Consider the following 18,924-nt stretch of genomic DNA (forward strand, 5'->3'; position numbering starts at 1 on the left):
ACCAAAAACTGAGTGAACCGAAAAATACACACCCTTACTTTTATAATACGTTATGACCACACTTAACCCTTATGGCATAGGTTGAAAATAAAACTACAATTAACCCTAGTGGCACAAATCAAAATCAAAACCACAATTAACTCCAATGGCATGAGTTGAAAATATATCACAAGCAACCATTGGCTTCACTGAACAGATATTACAAATACTACTATTATATAACTGATGATACAGTTGGGAGATCAATCTCTAATTACAAAATACATGTGGACATGGTCAACATTTAACCTTATTGGTAGGGTCAAAGAATAGTCATATTAGGAGAAAAAACAAAACTTATATTTTTAGATTGCCTAGTTTGACAAAATTTGTAGTGGACAATCCTTCTATCGTTGTCTAAAGTGTCACATCAATTTCCATCTGGAATGTGTGCCCCTTCATCAAATTGTGAAATATAAATGTCATGTTTATCCTTTCACTTTTAAAGATTCATTTATCGAAGATAATTTAGGAGAATTTAATTATGATGTTTGCAATAAAAAAGGATACCCAACTGATCATGTATGTTACTGTGAAAAATGTCAAGGACTATTTGTCGCTCATATAGAATATATGCTTTTCAAGGTAAATCTCTAATTATAAGCTTTTAAAATTAAAGAATTTATACTTTATTGTTACTCTGCTATCTGAAAACAGGATTTAAAATTTTGATGATATATATTACTTAATTTTTTAAAGGAAAAGATTATGTCATGCAATTAATTTGCATCACCAATAATTAATTTAGCCCCTTCGAAGTTGATTTATTGAATTTGGATAGGATCTATCTATTGATGTTTGGTTATATTCATCTAATCGTTTCAACTACTATAATTTTTTGAGATATTTTCCTTTTAATTAAGAACATTGCATGTTGCATACATAAATATGACTATTATTACAAGCATCAATGATTATATAAGTAATTCTTTGATCATACCCAAACATCATGCATATATACCCATCTTTGTTGTATAAATGTTTTCTTTTTTAATATAGCCATATTAATCTAAATATTATTTAAAGAATAATACAGCAAATTTGATTTTAAAATCTGCAGTACATATGCATGTTGATTTCTAATCTTATAATCCATCTTAATGCTTTGGCTATTTTAGAAACTTATTGTAGTATATTTGGCTTGCATATTTAGGAAGAAGAAGTACTGTCTTACTGTTGAAAACACAGAAAGAAAACAAAGGAAAACCGAATAGAAAGAAGAAGAATCAAGTTGAACACACAAAGAAAACTAACTGTCACACTCTATTTCCAGCTCTGTTAGAGCTTGTATATTTGATTACAACAGCTAATCATCTGAACCCACAAAGATCGGGCTCTGTCAAGAAACAAACAACAGAATAATAACAAGAACTCCCAGCTACCAGTGCTAATAACGGCTATTGCAACAGACATTGGTGAAGTAACAAAACGACATGAGACTTTGAGTTTAACTAGTACACTAAAACGACTCACAACAAAGCGTTTAGTCAAAACTAATAAGACCAAAACGACACAACTGCTTGTGTTTTAATGGCAACCAAAAACTCCAAAATTTCACCGAGTCTTCATTCCTCTGAGAGTAGTTAGCACTAAGGTTTCAATCATTCTTCAACATACCCCGATGATTGAACACCTGGTAAACACCAAGATTCATTCTCATAAGTTCAAACTTTTCTTTTGGCAATCCTTGTGTGAAGATATCATCAAGTTGCATCTCAATAGGACAGTAAACCAATTGAATTTCACCTTCTTTGACAGATTCTCTAATGGCTTATATGATTTGTCCTCCCATGTTGTACTGGATTTCTAACAATAGCTATGGTTAACTGATTGTCTCCATTTATCTGAGTTGCTTTCTCCTGCTTGAAACCCATATCAGTTAACAATTTCCTCAACTATATAGCATGATTAGTTGCAGCTGTTATAGCTATATACTCAGCTTCAGTAGAAGACTGAGCCACAGCATATTGCTTCTTGGTATTCCAACAGAAAACAGCACTGCCAAATGAAAAACAAAAATGACCAGCGTTTTTTGAGTCATCAATAGATCCTGCTCAATCACTGTCACTAAAACCTATTAACTCACAACTTTCGTCCTTCATGTACTTCAAACCCAAGTTCATTGTACCTTTAATATACCTAGGGACCCTTTTTGCAGTAGTGAAATGACAAACAGATGGACTTTGCATGAATCTGGAAAACATGTTTGTAGCAAACATAATGTCAGGTTTAATAGCTGACAAGTACAAAAGAGAGCCTACCATGCTTCTGTACAGCATTCCGTCAGCTTTCCCTCATTCATCCTCTTTGATCAGCTTGTTTCCAGTAGTAAATCGTAGGTCTATAGCTTTGCAGGAGTCCATATCAAATTTCTTCAACAGGTCCTTGGCATATTTTTTTTGATGCAGGATTATTTGATCAGGCAATTGCAACACCTCCATGCCTAAAAAATAGGACATAAGTCCCATGTCTGTCATATCAAAGACATTCATCATTTGTGTCTTGAAATCTTCCAAATAAGCTTTGTCTGGCCTTGTTATCAACATATCATCAACATAAAGGTCAACAATCAACACAATTAACTCATTTGACTTCTTGACATATAAAGTATGCTCATTCACACTCTTAACAAAGCCTTGGTTCTTAAAGTGCTCATCTATCCTCTCATACCAAGCTCTAGGAGCCTGTTGCAAGCCATACAATGCCTTTCTCAGCTTGTAAATTTTGCCTTCATTACCTTCCTTCACATACCCTTCAGGCTGTTCTATGTAAATATCTTCAGATAACACACCATTCAAAAAAGCAGATTTCATGTCTAAGTGAAAAATTTTCCAACCTTCCCTAGCTGATAATACAGTGAGCAATCTAGTAGTGAAAAATTTTCCAACCTTCAGCCATCCATATTTTATTTTTTTTTTAAAATTTTTGTTTCTTTTTATTTTCTTTTTAAACAAATAAAGGTGTAAATTGTACTAATAATCTTAACAGAACCGTAAGATTTTATTTTCATTCGTGCTTTTTCAAATTCATTCGTCTAGGAATTGCTTATAGAATATAGATAGAATGTTCTATCCAAGTGCCACATACACGTTTACTTATGTGATTTTAGTCACATGGGCATACATATAGCTCCAAGGTGACAAATTCCTTCTCAAATTTTAAAGTTGCGTTCATTGATGGATGAATTTAAAATAAATTCAAAGAATCAGAAAATAAAACATAATGACAAGGGTACAAATTAGTGGTACACTTTACTCAACAAATAGAGAAAGATTAATAAGTTTCTTCACTCAGCCAAGTTTTTCATGCAGATTGAATATTTTGATCATCCACATCCCCTGAGCTTTAATGAGGCTATTGAACAGAATCGAAATCTTCTCTGCAATGCTTACAGTTTGGAAATTTCTACCCAAGCCTGTGCTTGTAAAAATTGCAAATACTACTTACACAAAACATGCACCACATTGCCTTATGAGGTGCCACACCTTTCGCACCCCAGCATCCTCTCAAGCTCTTCACGGATGGATGTAAGTCATTCACATGTGATGAATGCAGAGACCATTCTTATGGGTTTGTTTACAAGTGCAATCCATGTGATTTCAATCTTGACATGAAATGTGCTACCACTCCAATTGTAGCACCTAAAAATGAGGGCCAAAGGCTAAAAGAGATGGAGAGATTATCCAAGTTGTTGTGCCCTTTCAATGAAGATCATAAGCTAGAGTTTTTCAATCGTAGACCCAATCTCAAAGAAGATTTAAAATGCCATGCTTGCTGCTACCAATCGTGGGTCCATCCTATAGAGTGGTGATTGTCTTTGGGTGGTCCTTCATGAATCTTCTCTTGCACTTATGAGGGAGATGCGACACCCATTTCATCCACTACACCCCCTTCACCTGCAAGTCACCCGTTGTCATGAATGTTGTTCTGTCTGCAGATATGGAATTCAGAAAAATCAGCTATAGTTGTCATCAGTGTGATTTCCACCTTGATCTTGATTGTGCTAATTTCCTGAGGCCGGCTTTAAATTTTAAGTCTCACATGCATAATTTTTATTATTTTTGACCAGATACTCGAAATTCCTTCCACATATGTCTCAGAAGCAAACAACCTTTCAGCGGTGCCCCTTTTTATTTTTGCGTGGAGTATGTTATTGTATTTGCACTTGAAATGTGTTCCAATACCACACCCAATCAAATTCAAATGTCACATTTATCGTTTGACTCTTGAAGATAATTTTGTGATAGATAATTTAAGAAAATACTATTGTGACATTTGCGAAGAAAAAAGGAACTAAAGAAATCATGTTTATCCCTGTGAAGAGTGTGATAGATTATTTGTTGCCCACATCGAGTGCATGCTTCCTGTGGTAAGTTTACCACTATGATATTCTAAGTAGAATTTGTCTACACTACATTACTGATTGGAAAATACGAATATAAATTAAACATATACTTCACCAAATTATATACACCACCTCTTATACTGATTGGCATTTATTACTCCAGCTAATTTTATCAATTTCAATCTAATAAGCCTGATTTGAATTTTATTTTTTTTGTTAGAAGTAAAATGGAATTTTTGTGTGTGCTTGGTAAAACTTATTATTGAAAATTTTTTGTTGGATAATTTGTGAACAAACTATACATGTATAGACTAAAGATGCTAAACATTGCAATTTATTTATTTCTTGGAATAGTTAATATTTTCGAGGTCTACATTTTTAAAATCTAACAAAATCTATGGTTTCAGCATGAAGAAACTGAACCAGCACTAGAGGCTTCCTCAAATTCGGAATTAGACTATGACAACACTTCTATCCAGGCTGATAGCGAAATGAATCAACAGAAAAACAGCAGAATGATCCGAGGAGGAGCAGTAGAGGGAAAAGTAAAATTAGTCCTGCCCTTGCTTGGCTAGATGAAGAGTTTAACTTCATGGAAGAACTGTTACGTTAACATTACTATGTATATCCGGAGAACTTTGAACGTTTCCCGATTAATAGGCATCAAAACTTTGACTCCTGTGGTGCAACAAAGCGACTGAATTTCGGACCCTTCATGACCTTTAGCCACCCAGCTTAATCTTATATCTCTCTCTTCCATTCTGAATAACTTTCAATTCTGGCATTTTATTTGCTCCTTTAACACTTGTACAAGCAATAAGTACTCCCTCCCTCTTACTATCTCTTTCTCAAACTTGTTGATCAGATAATGACACAGTTCAGCTTACCAGAATATTGATGCAAAATCTTACTGTCTTTGCCTGGCAATTTGGATGCACAAAGATCAGCAAGACTGATGAGAAGGCAGAAACCCACGACTGCAATTAAATAAAAGGAAAAAGGTAATGTATGCACTTGAATGATCTATTTTGCCCTTTGATAATCTAAAATACAACCACAAAATGGCTTTAAAGAATCATCCTCCTTTTCCATGGTAGTGAAAATAATGTCTATTAATTATCCTTGCAAATGCTCCTAATTAAATCATAACTCTATCATACATGACACAAGATTAATTAGGAATAAAGGTTTTTTAACATTCACATATAAAGGTTTTTTCAAGGACTTACACCCCCTTGTTTGGGTAATTTGACTTCTCTGAGAAAGCTGTACTTGGATTCCAGCAAATTGCATTCAATAATACACTTCAAAGCCTAAAAGATATGTTGGAAGTAGACTTGTCTTCAAATTATCTTAATGGTTTGCTTCCACTAGATATTGGCAATTTGAAGGTTCTAACATATTTGAATTTGTCAAGGAATCTATTATCAAGTGATATTCCAATGAAAATTGAAATTCCCAATGGTCTACAATTTTATCTCTATTTAGCAATAAACTACAAGGTCTTATTCCTCAATCATTGGGTGACATGATTAGTTTGGAAAGCTTAGATTTGTCTGAAAACAATTTGTTTGGAATCATTCCCAAGTCTTTTGGAAAAACTTTCGTATCTCATATACTTTAATGTGGTTTTCAATAGATTGGAATGAGAAATCCCCACGGATAGATGCTTTCAGAACCTCACAGCTAAATCATTTATAAAGAATTATACATTTTGTGATTCACCTCGACTACAAGTCCCTCCTTGCAAAAATAACACTCATTAACTATTGAAGACAACCTCAATGCATGTGTTGAAGTATGTTTTACCAATAATTGCTTCGATAATATTGATACTTACCTTCATTATCGTCTTAAAAAAATTACAAAATCCAAGTACAAATCTTTCAATGAATGAAAGTTTGAATTTGGAAATAAAGAGCAAAAACTTGTATAATAAACTTCTGCAAGCAACTGATAGATTCAATGAAGGTAACTTGTTTGGTTTTGAGAGTTGAACTCTACATTTTCCAACTCTGATTTAGAAGCTAATTTTGATCTTTCCAAATCAATGAAGAATTGAGGAATCTACCAAACTCCCTCTTATGAACTACACAATCTACAAGAAATCTGATTTAGGGGTAATATGTTAAAACAAATTGTATAATAATAATAATAATAATGATCTCTTTCGGTCTTTTCTAACCTGTTTGCTTGCATGGCATAATAGTGAGAGTATGGGCTTAATAGAGCAAGCCAAGGCAAAGAAACCGAGATAATACGCACAATGAACTCCAAACGTCACATTCATACTCTTTAATTTTGCATATGAAAGATCTTAGATTCCATCTTCAATAAATTACATTTACTAGTTCAGCTACAGATTCAATGGCAGAAATCCCACCTCTTTCAAGGAGAGATAAAGCCAGCTCATATTCATGCCATCCTATCAATCCCTTGGCTAGTTTTCGCAATGTCTCTAGCTTCACTTGTTGAATCCATGCCGGAGCACAGTTCACTATTAAACCAACCAAACAAGAGACATAAGCCCTCCAAGTGGCCGGGTCGCAACCAAGCAATATGTGTCCCTCCAAAACCCTTGCCAAGAAGTCCATGTGGACCCCAACCACACATGCTCGTTTAGAGATTGCCCATGATGGTGCTTTCGCTCCAACACACCATGCAAGTGACCCTGACATCATCAACAAATATGCCATTGCATAACCTTCCACTATACAGGCAACAGAACTCACGTTACCAAGTTTTTCTCCTCTAGATGAAAGCAACCAGGTCAATATAGTTTCTTGATACAGTTCTTGGACCAGTTGAAACCCACCTGACACACATAAAAGGCTAGCACCAAGCATTGCCACCTCCCTTGCACTGTCAACAGCAAACGACAATGATGAATTGCTAGACCGCAAGTTGCGGGTGTCTTTGCATGTCCATCTTGCAGCTGATTCCCTAGCATACTCAGCCACCAATTTTACAATCACATCATTCACATACTGCACATCTTGTATTGTCCTACAAGACCGAAGATATAGAAACCCAGGAGCTATGGAAGGACAAACACCAGCTGTTGCAATAATGCTACCTAGTAAACCATTCACACCACTTTGATTGGTTGACAATGTTGAATTGTTAGATCCCAAAAATGAAGTAAAACAACTTCTCAAGAGCTGTTCAATTGCTTCTTTGTTTTGCCTGAAAATTGAGCGAGAACATGATACAACAATGAAGTTGTGCCAACGGTGAATTTTTTGAGCCCAAAGAGAACCAATTATAGTAATGCTAGGCCAGGGGCAACTTGATGCACAGTTCTCTAGTGCTGGACCAACAACGGCGTGGATGTACTCCAAGCTCTTGTTAAGTTTGAAAGTAATAGTTAAACTAACAAGAGCTGCAATTGGCAGTGGAAGCATTACAGAAGTTCCTGCATAACCACTCTGAATGAGTATAACTACACACCACAAAAGAATGAGACTTTTATCATTTATTTCAAGCAATTCGCCTTTGTTTTTTTTAATCATAGTATGTAAATGGCCTGTAATGGCCACACTGCATGCCTAGTGGAGGTTTTGGAAAATAAGGTATTCTCACACGAACATAAACCTCACCTTTTTCATACTAATTAAATTACCAATCAGGAGATAGCCCAGTAATCAGATAAAGAAGAAGATATTTACTCAAATTCATGAAAAAACTTGCTACTATAATGATTTAATATATAAATATGTAACGCTTGAGCATCTAGCTTAGTAATTGGTGCATGTTCGAATCCTATGAAAATCATAAATTATTTTGTTGATGGTAATTAAATATATGTTGAAATCTGTATGTGTACTTAAATAATGATATATTTCAGAGTAAAATCATATTACAACTTAGAAAGGTGTGTACAGCTCAGAGTAGACAAAAAAAAAAATTGTTGGTACCTACCCAAGGAATAGCTTGGAACATGAACACCAGCAGTAGCAAGTATTTCTTTCATTTGAGACTCAACCAATGGAAGATAAGCTGCTGGACTAGGCCAATCTGTTCCATTCATTGGAACTGGTTTCCATATACCACGAGTAACTTCAGCACAGAAATAGCTAATAATAACAGCAACAGATGCGGGCAAGAAATCAACAAGGTCCCTCAGGCCTGCAGAAGTCCAAAATCAAATTAGCTGTATAACGATCAACAAATGGAAGGTATGATGTAAATTTTAGTTAGTGTGCCATATTAGGAAGAGAATGATGGATTAAACAAATAGTCATGCTAAGCAAGAAATCCGAAAATAAAATAAGGCCAAAATCTAAAACTAGCTTTTATTACCTGTTGTGACGTCTCGAGATGAAAGCCTTTCATAGGCACAGGCAGTTAAAATTGCCTCGAGAACAAAAGGAGTGGCTTCCAACACATCCCATGCAGAAAGCATAGGTATCTGATAAACATCTTCCCTGGAACTTGCAACGGAACCACAAATGCTGCTACTTGATGGCATTGCAGAATCACCTTGTGAGGCCCCACTTTCGGCCATTTTTCGATAAATCATACTTAAAATCTTATTAGCAACTTCATGAACAGGGTTTCCACTACAAAGCCCAGAAAGCGTTGAAGCAATACATGATCTGTTTTGACAATACCAAGCTCGTAACTTTGGAAAATAATCAATGTATATGGGCTTGTTTGATGCAAATTCTAACTGCTCCGAGTTGCTATCCATTTCATCATGAGTAGCAAAATTTTGTGAGGCAATGCGGCTATTTCGCAATAACAAGAGATACTCCAAAGTAAGCTCACCACCCATTACTCCTCCAGTCGTGCATAGCTCAAGAGGAGGTTTGTAGAATTTCCACAAACGAAGGAGAAAGAGAAATGCCGCTGAGAAAACCATGTAAATTGAAGGCTCATCACCTGTACTTGATTTGCTACATGGTGTAGGTACGAGCGATCCAAATGTCTCACAAAGTGGCATGAGAGAAGCTGCAACTTCAGGTATCTGTTGGTATCAGAACTTTAAATATATCAGATTGAGTGATTCCTAGCTTGCAACAATCTACTAACATCAACAGAACGACAAAAGATCCAAAGGGAAAACAAGAAACTGAATAAAAAAGTTTGTCCACAACTGCAAAGCAATAGAGTGGCTCAAGGGCTAACCATCCAATTGATGCAGATTGAGTATATATTCACACCTATTATTTAAATCTGAGCTTTGTCTGATTGGTCCTTAAGTTTAACCACTCATGATTGTCCCAGCTACAATTTTGAAACAATGAGCTTTATTTTTTTTGTCTTTCCTTTTCAAGATTTTTTATCACTTCTCAAAATTTTCAAGTTTGTTTTTTCTCTTTCTTTTTTTATCAATAAAAATTTTATGTGGATACAATGATTTCTAGTTGCACAGCAAATTTGTCGTCAGGTGTGCAATGCTCTCTCTTAAGGATAGGGAGAAGAAAGCACAAACTGAGAGTGATCCAAAACAAGTTTTTTTTTTCTTTTTTAATTAAATGTTGAGGTCCAATTTCTACTTTATTTTTAATTAAATGATCCTATCAAGTTTATTATAAATGTGTTTTAATTTAGCTATACACTGCATGCAACATTTATGCTACACGTCAACTGTTGTTGATATTAATTTTATGTGTCAACATGCACTCACTTCTGTAATATATTTTTCCATATTTATCCTACACAGGTTCTTAAGGCTTTACAATTGAGGTTAAAAATTGCTTCATAGATTTCCCAAGAGAGCATATCAGCTGCAAAATTTTTATAATATTATTCTCTATTAATTAAAAGTGCTTACATTCTTATATATAGATTATAATAATAAAAAAAAGACCTAAAACATGTCTGAAACCATAAATGCAAAAAAAATAATAAAGAAAACTTTAAATAAACCTTTGACCCAAATTCTTAGATTTCTAGCAAAATAAAGAATTAACAGAAGCCATACCCAAGAAAATAAAAGTCACATACAACTTTGTTTTTTTCGTTTCACTAGTTAGCAGTTCTTAGATAAAACTTGCAACGATTAACTTAAGGAAAGATAAAATAAGACTTAATCATAGCCTCTGTAGTTTTAATAATGTCCTAACTCAGTCTGAATAAAATAAAGATTATGCCTTTGGAATTAATACTTTGTTGTCTAAAACATGGTGTTTGAACAATCACTTTATCATGAGAAAAATTGGCTCATAAACAAGCAAATAGAATGAAGTCCCATCAGTATGTTGCTTGTATGTTAGCCAACAACAACCAGGTTGTCATGAACAATCTTATTAAGGAAATGAAGTTGATATGACTACTATATCTTAGAGATCCAAAAAACTACAAAAGGTTTCACAGTACATCACTTACCACTCCATGTAAAGAGAGAATATGGACAGTGTCAATAGAGGAAGCTCCAAACAGAACAGCACACAGCATTGGCATATGGTCAATCAAGTGATTCCTTGGTCCAACATAACCAGGAGGCACAGGAGGAGAAAGAAGTTTGACAACAAAGTGTACCACATGTTCCTGCCAAAGACAAGTAAATTTTCCCTTTGAATAAAAAGTAGGCAGCAAAAAGCGCAAAAAGGGTGAAATAAAGTGCTATAAGCTCTGATCTCCTCATGCTTCAAGTATGAAATAGAATAAATGTGGGGCTTCTAGTGACAAACAAATTCTAATTGATGCCCATTTCAGATAAAACAATAAAACTGAAAAGACAAGAAGTGGCTTTTCTTTGGTGACCATTTGCAACTCATCAACAAATTCAAGAAAGAAAATTAGATTTCTGAATAACCATAGCAGGTAAATTCATGAGAAACATTTTAGGTCACAATAAGCAGATAAGAAAACTTTTGAAACTGCCAACTTTAACTGTTTTAAAACAATATGTACTATGGACAAGGTACCTGAACATTCCATCCCTGGCTAAGGGATGCACCACATAGAATCTTTGCAGCTGCCGACTTCTCCTCGACTGACCCATGCAATGCAATGTGATATAGTTTCTCTATCTCCGCTAAACTTAAATATGAGAGCCATGAAGAAAATCAAATTAATGAATTTTCCAACCAAGAGCTAACTATAAAATTCTCACTATACCTTGAAGCAGGAGTTGTTAAAAGAGAATTTACTAGATGACCACTAAGTGGAGCTCCTTCCATAAAAGTAGTCCAAGGAGATTTCTTAATTGGTGATAATTCAGACGAGACCATTGAAGAAGAGACATAACCAAGCCAAAAATATGCTGATGAGTCAATCAAATTTCTCGCAATGCAAGCTTCCACAATGAGGTGCCTCATGTTGCCACCTAAACGTAAAGCACAAAATAAGTACAAAAAGCACCAAGGAAATAAAAGCAACTAGACAATAGAATAAGCCCTAGATGTCTCTAGTCATAATCAGCTGTGGGAGTAAAATTACATATACACATTCAAACTACCTGCATTTAAGCAAGTTTCAATAGGACTACCACTATTTCTACCATCCCTGCGGTTCTTTAAAATGAAGCTGGAAACTTTTGCAGCAGCAGCATTAGCTGCAGCCGTGATGGATGCTGGAGGGCTTAGAAGCCCGGAAAAGTTTCCAAGCAGCTGGAGAGCAGAAATCAATCCCGATTTTGTTGCATCACAGCCCTTTTCACCCATTCCATCCTCATACCTAGATTCCTGAGAAGAAGAGGATTGCAATTTCGCCTCATCCTCAAAGACATTAGCAATTGCCAAGGGCACAATAGACAGAAGGATGCAAAGACGAGCCTCAAGATGTGGAATAGGGCCTTCTAGGGGATCACGCTCCTGCAATGAAGAAAATGGCAAAAAATGAAATTAAAATTTGCACATGTTTTTCTTTGTAAAAGTGATTATTGTAATGGCTAATCTGAACTCGTTGCACAAGTCGAAGGGCCGAAAGCCAAAGTGCTAGGAAGGTCTCTTTCCAGCTTGCTCTATTAAATACTCGGAGTGTATAAATTGTTTCTGCAAATACAGCACCAAATCAAACCCTTGCAAATGCAGAACACATTACCTTCCTTTATTCAATATATGGAAAAAGAAAAAATTTAACAAGAAAACACAAATATACAGATTGATACTTACAAAACATGTGCATATGCATGTTGTGCATACATTAAATATATATATAAAAAATTAAGCACAAATAATACTGAAACTTCAAGTGGATACCTCTGAGAATAACAATAGCTGATTTGACAGAGAGTTGCTTCCCATCCATAGCATTCTCCATGTAAATATCAAAAGGCACCCAACAAGCAGACTGTCCAGAACCAAAATTGCAGCAAGAAACTGGCTTGCATGATCCTTTACCCACCAGCATTCCAATGAGCCGATGTTTCTTTAACTGGTACTCAAAACTTGGAATTCTCTTGACGTTGGCCAATAGTCTAGCCAAAATTTGGTTCGCAGATGTTAGACTCGGGCATGCTGACTTATTTGCTTCAAGAAAGTGCAACCTTTGCAGGAGGTCATTGAATTTTTCTGGCCTATCAATAAGGACATAAAACAAGACATGAGAATGATAGCTCAATTAGATATATAAAACGCTTCAATGTTAAACCCTAAAACTTCAACAAAAATGTTTGAAAACAACCATCATTGCCACAAAACAGGAAAATAATAGTAAGGTAATTGAGAGAAAGGATTATGACATTGAAGGCATAGTAAATGAAGAATGATCATGCATACATGTTGAGATACACAAGCCTAAGTAGAACCATAGCTCTTAGACTCTCTGTTAGTTGTCCTAAGACCTCTATAGCCAAAAAAGAATTCTTCCATCTCATCTGTTCAAGTTGTTTGTCTCTTTCAATATGATAAACTCCTCCAGTGTCTGTGTCAATTGGATGATGATCCATGCTTCCAGTCCCAACTGCTCCATTTTGGGCATCTAAAGAAGTCATTCGTAATCCCCAATCATCCAATATGCAGTCAATCAAGGCAGTGACAATAGTTGAAAAGAAGAAGACAAAAGCATGGCCAAGCTCCACAACATGGACTCCATAATTCTGAGAAAGTTGGAGGGTAACATCAACAGAATCTACAATCCTGTGAAACAACAGATGAAGAGTTACCAAAGGTAGTGGGTGAGAATTTGGCCGTGATCCCATATTAATTTAGCAAGCATGTAATGGAATTTTGGGCAATGCAGAGAACAGAAATTACAATCATAATTTTTCAAGAGAAAATTGCCAATTTTTACAAATTCATTTAAAACTTAAAACATTAAATTTACCACAAATTAGTCCAGAAGTTACTCACTGTTGTTTACAAGTATCAGGAACAGATGGGTCAAATGATAATGCATACTGGCGGAGAAGCTCAACATAAAGCCTATATGCCTCTGGTTGAGAGTGTCGGAAAGGAATGACTCTGGGTAAAGAACAATCATTTCAGGCAAAGCTTTGAGACTAAGCAATGATTTTTCTTCGTTTACATAAATTATCTTTTAACATGAAAATGAAAAAGCAAAAACCTGCAGGTGAGTAAGGAGAGGACATGGAGGGGAGAAAGGAGGCGGGAAGAGAACGCATGCTGTAGAAACTTCCAGAGTGATGGTTGATTGGTACGGAAGCAGAGATGGGAGACGAGCACCTGCCCTAACTCAACACTGGGCAGTCCCAATCCATGGGAGACTATGCATTTCGCCATCTCCGCCACCCAAACCAGCGGCGTGGTGTCCTCCTGCTCTTTCCACCGTGCGATCCTCTGCTCTATTTCTTTTTCTATTTCCATCTCCAAACTTTCAACTTTCAACTCTCAGGCTCAGCTCCAGGCTATGCTGTTCGCCATTTTCGATGAATTGGTGTCCTTCGACAAGTCAAAGTCATATAAAAATAAGGTATTTCTACTCTACCATACAAAGGCAATTGTGGAAGAATAATTAAAACAAAAATAGGTCTCCTTATCTTCAAACCAAGCCACAAACAAATGTGTGCACATAAGTGATTATTAAATCAACACTACTATAATTGTTTCCCATTAACATGATCTATTTATTATTGCCATCTGCTTAATAGAGAGTAGTGATTGACCTATTGGAAGAAAGGCCCTTGTGGACGGGTTCCAAAGGAAAGGTTGTCAAAGTTGAGATAATATAACTGACTTTTTTTTTTTTTTGAAAAGCATAATGTAGCTGAATTAAATGACATATTAGGCTAGCTTTCAATTTTCGATGGAAACTTGCAAAAAGCAACTCTTTTAGTGTCAGCATCCAAACTAAAATAACATGACATCCTAAATGGGATAACTGTTAAAGAAGCAAAAGGGCTATGACCCCACGATATTGATATTTAATTTCCACAACAAGATCAATGTCTAGAATATGTTTGAATAGCATCACAAACTTCAAAAGAAGGGGGACACAACCTTCAATGGACAAAATGTCCTATCTCTAGTAAAATCATACTCCACTTTGTCTTCATTGTGGACAGCAGAAACGCTAATATATGTAACTTGAAATGATAATATGCAACAACTAAAGTTTTGCCATGTAAAGGAAAATGAATGATGTGTTTATGCAGCTATTCACAAACCTTGATGACAACTATATGAGCAGGCAGATTAACACCCCAGGCCAAAGTAGCTGTGCAAAACAGGTACCTAAATAGGAAGGACCAACCTCAAACTGAAAGTTGAATCAGCTTTACCCTAAACCCTAAACCCTAAAACCCATATAACTAAGAACTTAAGCTTGAAACATTATATAAACTGAAAGTTGAATCAGCTTTACCCTAAACCCTAAACCCTAAAACCCATATAACTAAGAACTTAAGCTTGAAACATTATATAAACTGAAAGTTGAATCAGCTCTACCCTAAACCCTAAACCCTAAAACCCATATAACTAAGAACTTAAGCTTGAAACATTATATAAACTGAAAGTTGAATCAGCTTTACCCTAAACCCTAAACCCTAAAACCCATATAACTAAGAACTTAAGCTTGAAACATTATATGCACCCAAGCATTTGGCTTATTGGTTGATGCATTATCCCCCTGCCTAAAGAGCAGGGCTTGAATCCCGCCTCCCCCAATTATAAAAAAAAAAAAAAAACTTGAAACATTATATACAAATAAAATAGGAAAGCAAAAAAATTTCTGGGAGTCCTTTGACAAGTAGTAATCACATAAATGTAGCCAACAAATTCAAACATTTACAATATTTCCATAAAAGGGTGCAAATATTAAAAAACTAAATCAGGAAAGGGGGAAATCAGTTGTTAAAAAACTAATTGCTTTCAATAAAGGCAATAAGCAAAATTTCCAACCAGATATTAGCTAGATACCTATTCATCACACGTGTGGATAGAACGTGCAAAATGGATAAGGATATACCTTCTTAAGACAGCTGCAATCAATTCAAAACCTTAAAACCTCCAAAATGGCGAACCCCAGTTCACGATTGAACCCAAAAACCTCTGATTTTCTGAACAAGACGAGATTCCTTTGTCTAGTAGCGTAATAACCTTGAAAAGAACAGAAGAATCTAGAAGAAGACAGAAAACATAGACGAAAAGGAGAGAAAAGAAAAGGGGAAAATTACTTCAACAAAATCAATGTGAAATATTAACTAAAATTACCATGTCGATCACTGATGTTTTAAAGGAACAAGAACCAATATTAAATGGAGTCAGAGAAGGGATCAAGGGAAGCAAAATCGATTCAAAGGGTAACGAAGGCATATTAACATCTTATGCTCTTCAAAACCCCTAATTTTCTACAAGTAAACACCTATTTTGTTCTTTTCTTTAATGAATCAAGTTTTGGAAGAATAAAAAAAATCCTAAAAAAAAAGATTAGGCAGAAAAAGATGAAGTAAATGAGATCAGTGGAAGAGAAGAAAAGGGAAGGGAAATGTTGTAGTCACTAATTAAAAAAAACCCTATTCTGTTCTTTTCAATGCATTTTTTTTGTTGGGTAAGGATTTTTCACTATTTTTAAAAAATGGGTATTTAATGTACATTGAAGTTAATTTATAATTAAAATTTTGATGGCTTTAAATTTAGTTAAGATGTATGAAAATTGATTAATAAAAATATTGATTAAAAAAATATTGATTTTAAATTTATTTAAAAGCACGTGTTAATTAGTCTAAGATGAAAGTACATTCCTTAGTTATATATTTGCACATGTGTTAGTCTAAGATGAAAGTCATAGATAACCATGGCCCATGGTTGCATATAAAGATTTAATATATATATTTGCACTAAAGTTTATGCTTAACACCATATATTAATTAATATTAACAAATAATTTATATCATTTAAAATATATAATTACATGAAATTTCATATTAATTAATACAAATTTAGATAAATATGTATGTTTTATCAATTTTAAATATTTATAAAAACTTAAATATATACTATACACAAAAACTAAAATATAATATTTATATTTTATCCAAATTAAAGTACTCTTTTTTTTTTTTTTTTTTGTGATTTGGATAGGTGCTTGTTTTCTCTACAAGGCTTTTCTATTAAGCAAAGCACAGCTGTCCATGTTTGGTATGATACTTACTGGTTCCTTTTTTTTTTTCCGCACGGGAGGATGATTTTAAAGGTGCTAAGATGAGTGATTTTCCCTATAAGAAATCAGATTAAAGTCTAGTTTTTTTTTTTTTTTTTTTTGAAAAGCAGATTTAAGTCTAGTTTATTAGAGCATGGAATACATGTCAATATAACAGATTTTAAGCTCAACTTGGAGCTGATATTATATGCTAGGCCTATGAAGCTCATTCAAGCATCTCTAATCAGAATATAATTGACAAAAACTAGCTTCAGAGGTGTACATGCAGATAACAGAGGCTTATGACAGCAAGCAGGAACTCATTGACAAGTATAGCAATTGTAGACATACCAAAAGTGGCAGATTTCTGAGATCATCCTCAGGCTAGATTATTTGTTAAGCCTCACAGGCTAGGTCAGATATTTCCAAAATAACAGATACGAAATTTAAACAACCAAGCTAGCCCCAACAAATTCATTAACAGAAAATCAGAATATGATAGAGCTTACCATGAAGCTATCTCACATAATAGTCACCTGGGCTTTGCCAAATATAATAGGCCTCAAAACCAAGAGAATAACAAAATAATCAGACTTGCTCGGTGCTAAAGCTTACCGGGGGAAGGGATATCATGCTATTATAGCCGTTAGATGGAATATTCATCACACAGACTTATCCAGTATTATAGCCGTTAGATGGAATATTCATCACACAGACGCATCCGGTGTTTTAGCCTTCGGACAGAGTAACTGATCTCATTGGATCATAACAGACTCATCCGGAATCATATTCATCGGACGGAAATATATAATCAGCTCTATGTGAGCTATTTTGCCAAAATGCAGGGTATACCCATGTTCCGGAATTTAACTCCATTTAAATAATGGCTAGTTCAATAAACCATGTTCAGTTGCAAAAAATACCAGACCACAACAGGTTTTGGGATTCTATTCCCACATGGATATCAACCGTATAATTGCCATTAAGTGGAGCATGCATCAGAACAAAACAACAGAATACTATTGAAGTTTAAATCACTTAAAAGTAGCTATATATATATATATATATATATATATATATATAACTCTAAAATAAAAATGGGAAACAAGCTATATACACATACATACACCAATTTTTCAGAAAATTCAGAATCAGAAATTTAGTCCCAAAATCAAGAAATGACCTAACAAATATTCTGCTAGCCTAGCAAATCACAGACGTGCTATTCATGCTCTGTTTATATATATATATCTCAGAATAATTTCATCTCAAAAACTAACACCCACTCACCTTGACTAAAAGTTCTTCAACAGCTAGCAATTTTCCAAACCTTGCTCACCAACACTTATTTGAGCCTCCCGTACCACCTAAACAGAATAAAATCTCAGAAACCCTGTTTTCAGAAAGTTCCAGGATTTCTAAGCATAACTCAGTTTCATTTCTTCACTAACAACTTCCAAACTAAAATCCCAGAATTTCCAATCATCAAAATACCTCAAACTCTTACCTTAGTGGCCAACCCATAGAATCCTAACTTCAAATTGCTTCAGCTTGAGCCTATTGTGACTTGGCTGTAATATAGACAGAGTTTAAGCTTTAAACCGATTAAACCCATGCTCAATCCACAAGGGAGTTAAATCTTACCTTTGGTGTGTGTTTCTAAGCCTCAGAGTGCTGCTACAAAGCCTGAAGATCCAAGGGGTAACTTGGGAGCTCACTGGTAAAAGACGAGAGCTCAAGCTCTAAGAACAAGGGAGTTTTTTTTTCTTTTTTGTAAGGTTTCAGTCTTATTTTAGCTTAAGGATCCCGTCCTATTTTAATTTAATTGGGCCAATCTAAACCCAGCAGCAGAATTTAACTTTAGCCCATTTCTTAACATTTCTCTTGGGCTTTGTTTTCCATTCATCCATTTTCCACACCTACTTTGGTTTCTTAATTTTATTATTATTATTATATTTATTTTATTGCATTTATTTATTATTATTTTCATAAATTCTCTTTCCCTCAAATGTTTACTTAATCAATTTAGATTAAACCTCTATACGCTAAGC

The 18,924-nt window shown here is 34.8% G+C and overlaps 1 protein-coding gene across 18 annotated transcripts; it reads right to left on the bottom strand.

Annotated features, from left to right (window-relative positions):
* Positions 1-6,651: 6,651 nt before the first annotated feature.
* LOC18600050 (mediator of RNA polymerase II transcription subunit 33A-like) lies at positions 6,652-18,657 on the bottom strand. 18 transcript variants are annotated; one of them, XM_088806344.1, is made up of 16 exons: positions 18,518-18,657; positions 18,381-18,444; positions 18,164-18,240; positions 15,701-15,791; positions 13,841-14,146; positions 13,627-13,737; positions 13,054-13,413; positions 12,535-12,851; positions 12,236-12,327; positions 11,793-12,147; positions 11,453-11,660; positions 11,260-11,374; positions 10,718-10,879; positions 8,687-9,353; positions 8,306-8,512; positions 6,652-7,799 (listed from the first exon to the last, which is right to left on the bottom strand). In XM_088806344.1, exons 5-16 carry the CDS (start codon positions 14,098-14,100, stop codon positions 6,715-6,717), a joined length of 3,939 nt encoding a protein of 1,312 aa, XP_088662470.1. In that variant the 5' UTR covers positions 14,101-14,146; positions 15,701-15,791; positions 18,164-18,240; positions 18,381-18,444; positions 18,518-18,657; the 3' UTR covers positions 6,652-6,714. The 18 variants fall into 18 exon arrangements, with proteins under 18 accessions (XP_088662470.1, XP_088662468.1, XP_088662471.1 ...); XM_088806342.1 differs by having other exon boundaries at positions 13,841-14,175; XM_088806345.1 differs by having other exon boundaries at positions 13,841-14,141; positions 15,701-15,831.
* Between the last annotated feature and the right edge of the window lie 267 nt (positions 18,658-18,924).

The sequence above is a fragment of the Theobroma cacao genome, chromosome 5, assembly GCF_053813885.1.
Source record: "Theobroma cacao isolate CCN51 chromosome 5, ASM5381388v1, whole genome shotgun sequence".
Taxonomy (NCBI): Eukaryota; Viridiplantae; Streptophyta; class Magnoliopsida; order Malvales; family Malvaceae; genus Theobroma; species Theobroma cacao.

Bases quoted from the DNA above. Each gene is read 5' to 3' on its own strand.
- LOC18600050 (XM_088806346.1), bottom strand. From the start codon at position 14,100: ATGGAAATAGAAAAAGAAATAGAGCAGAGGATCGCACGGTGGAAAGAG. The intron at 13,738-13,840 runs GTTTTTGCTTTT...TTCTTTACCCAG, and splicing joins CTCTCCTTACTCACCTGCAG to AGTCATTCCTTTCCGACACT. The intron at 12,852-13,053 runs GTATGCATGATC...CCTTATTGATAG, and splicing joins AGGCTTGTGTATCTCAACAT to GCCAGAAAAATTCAATGACC.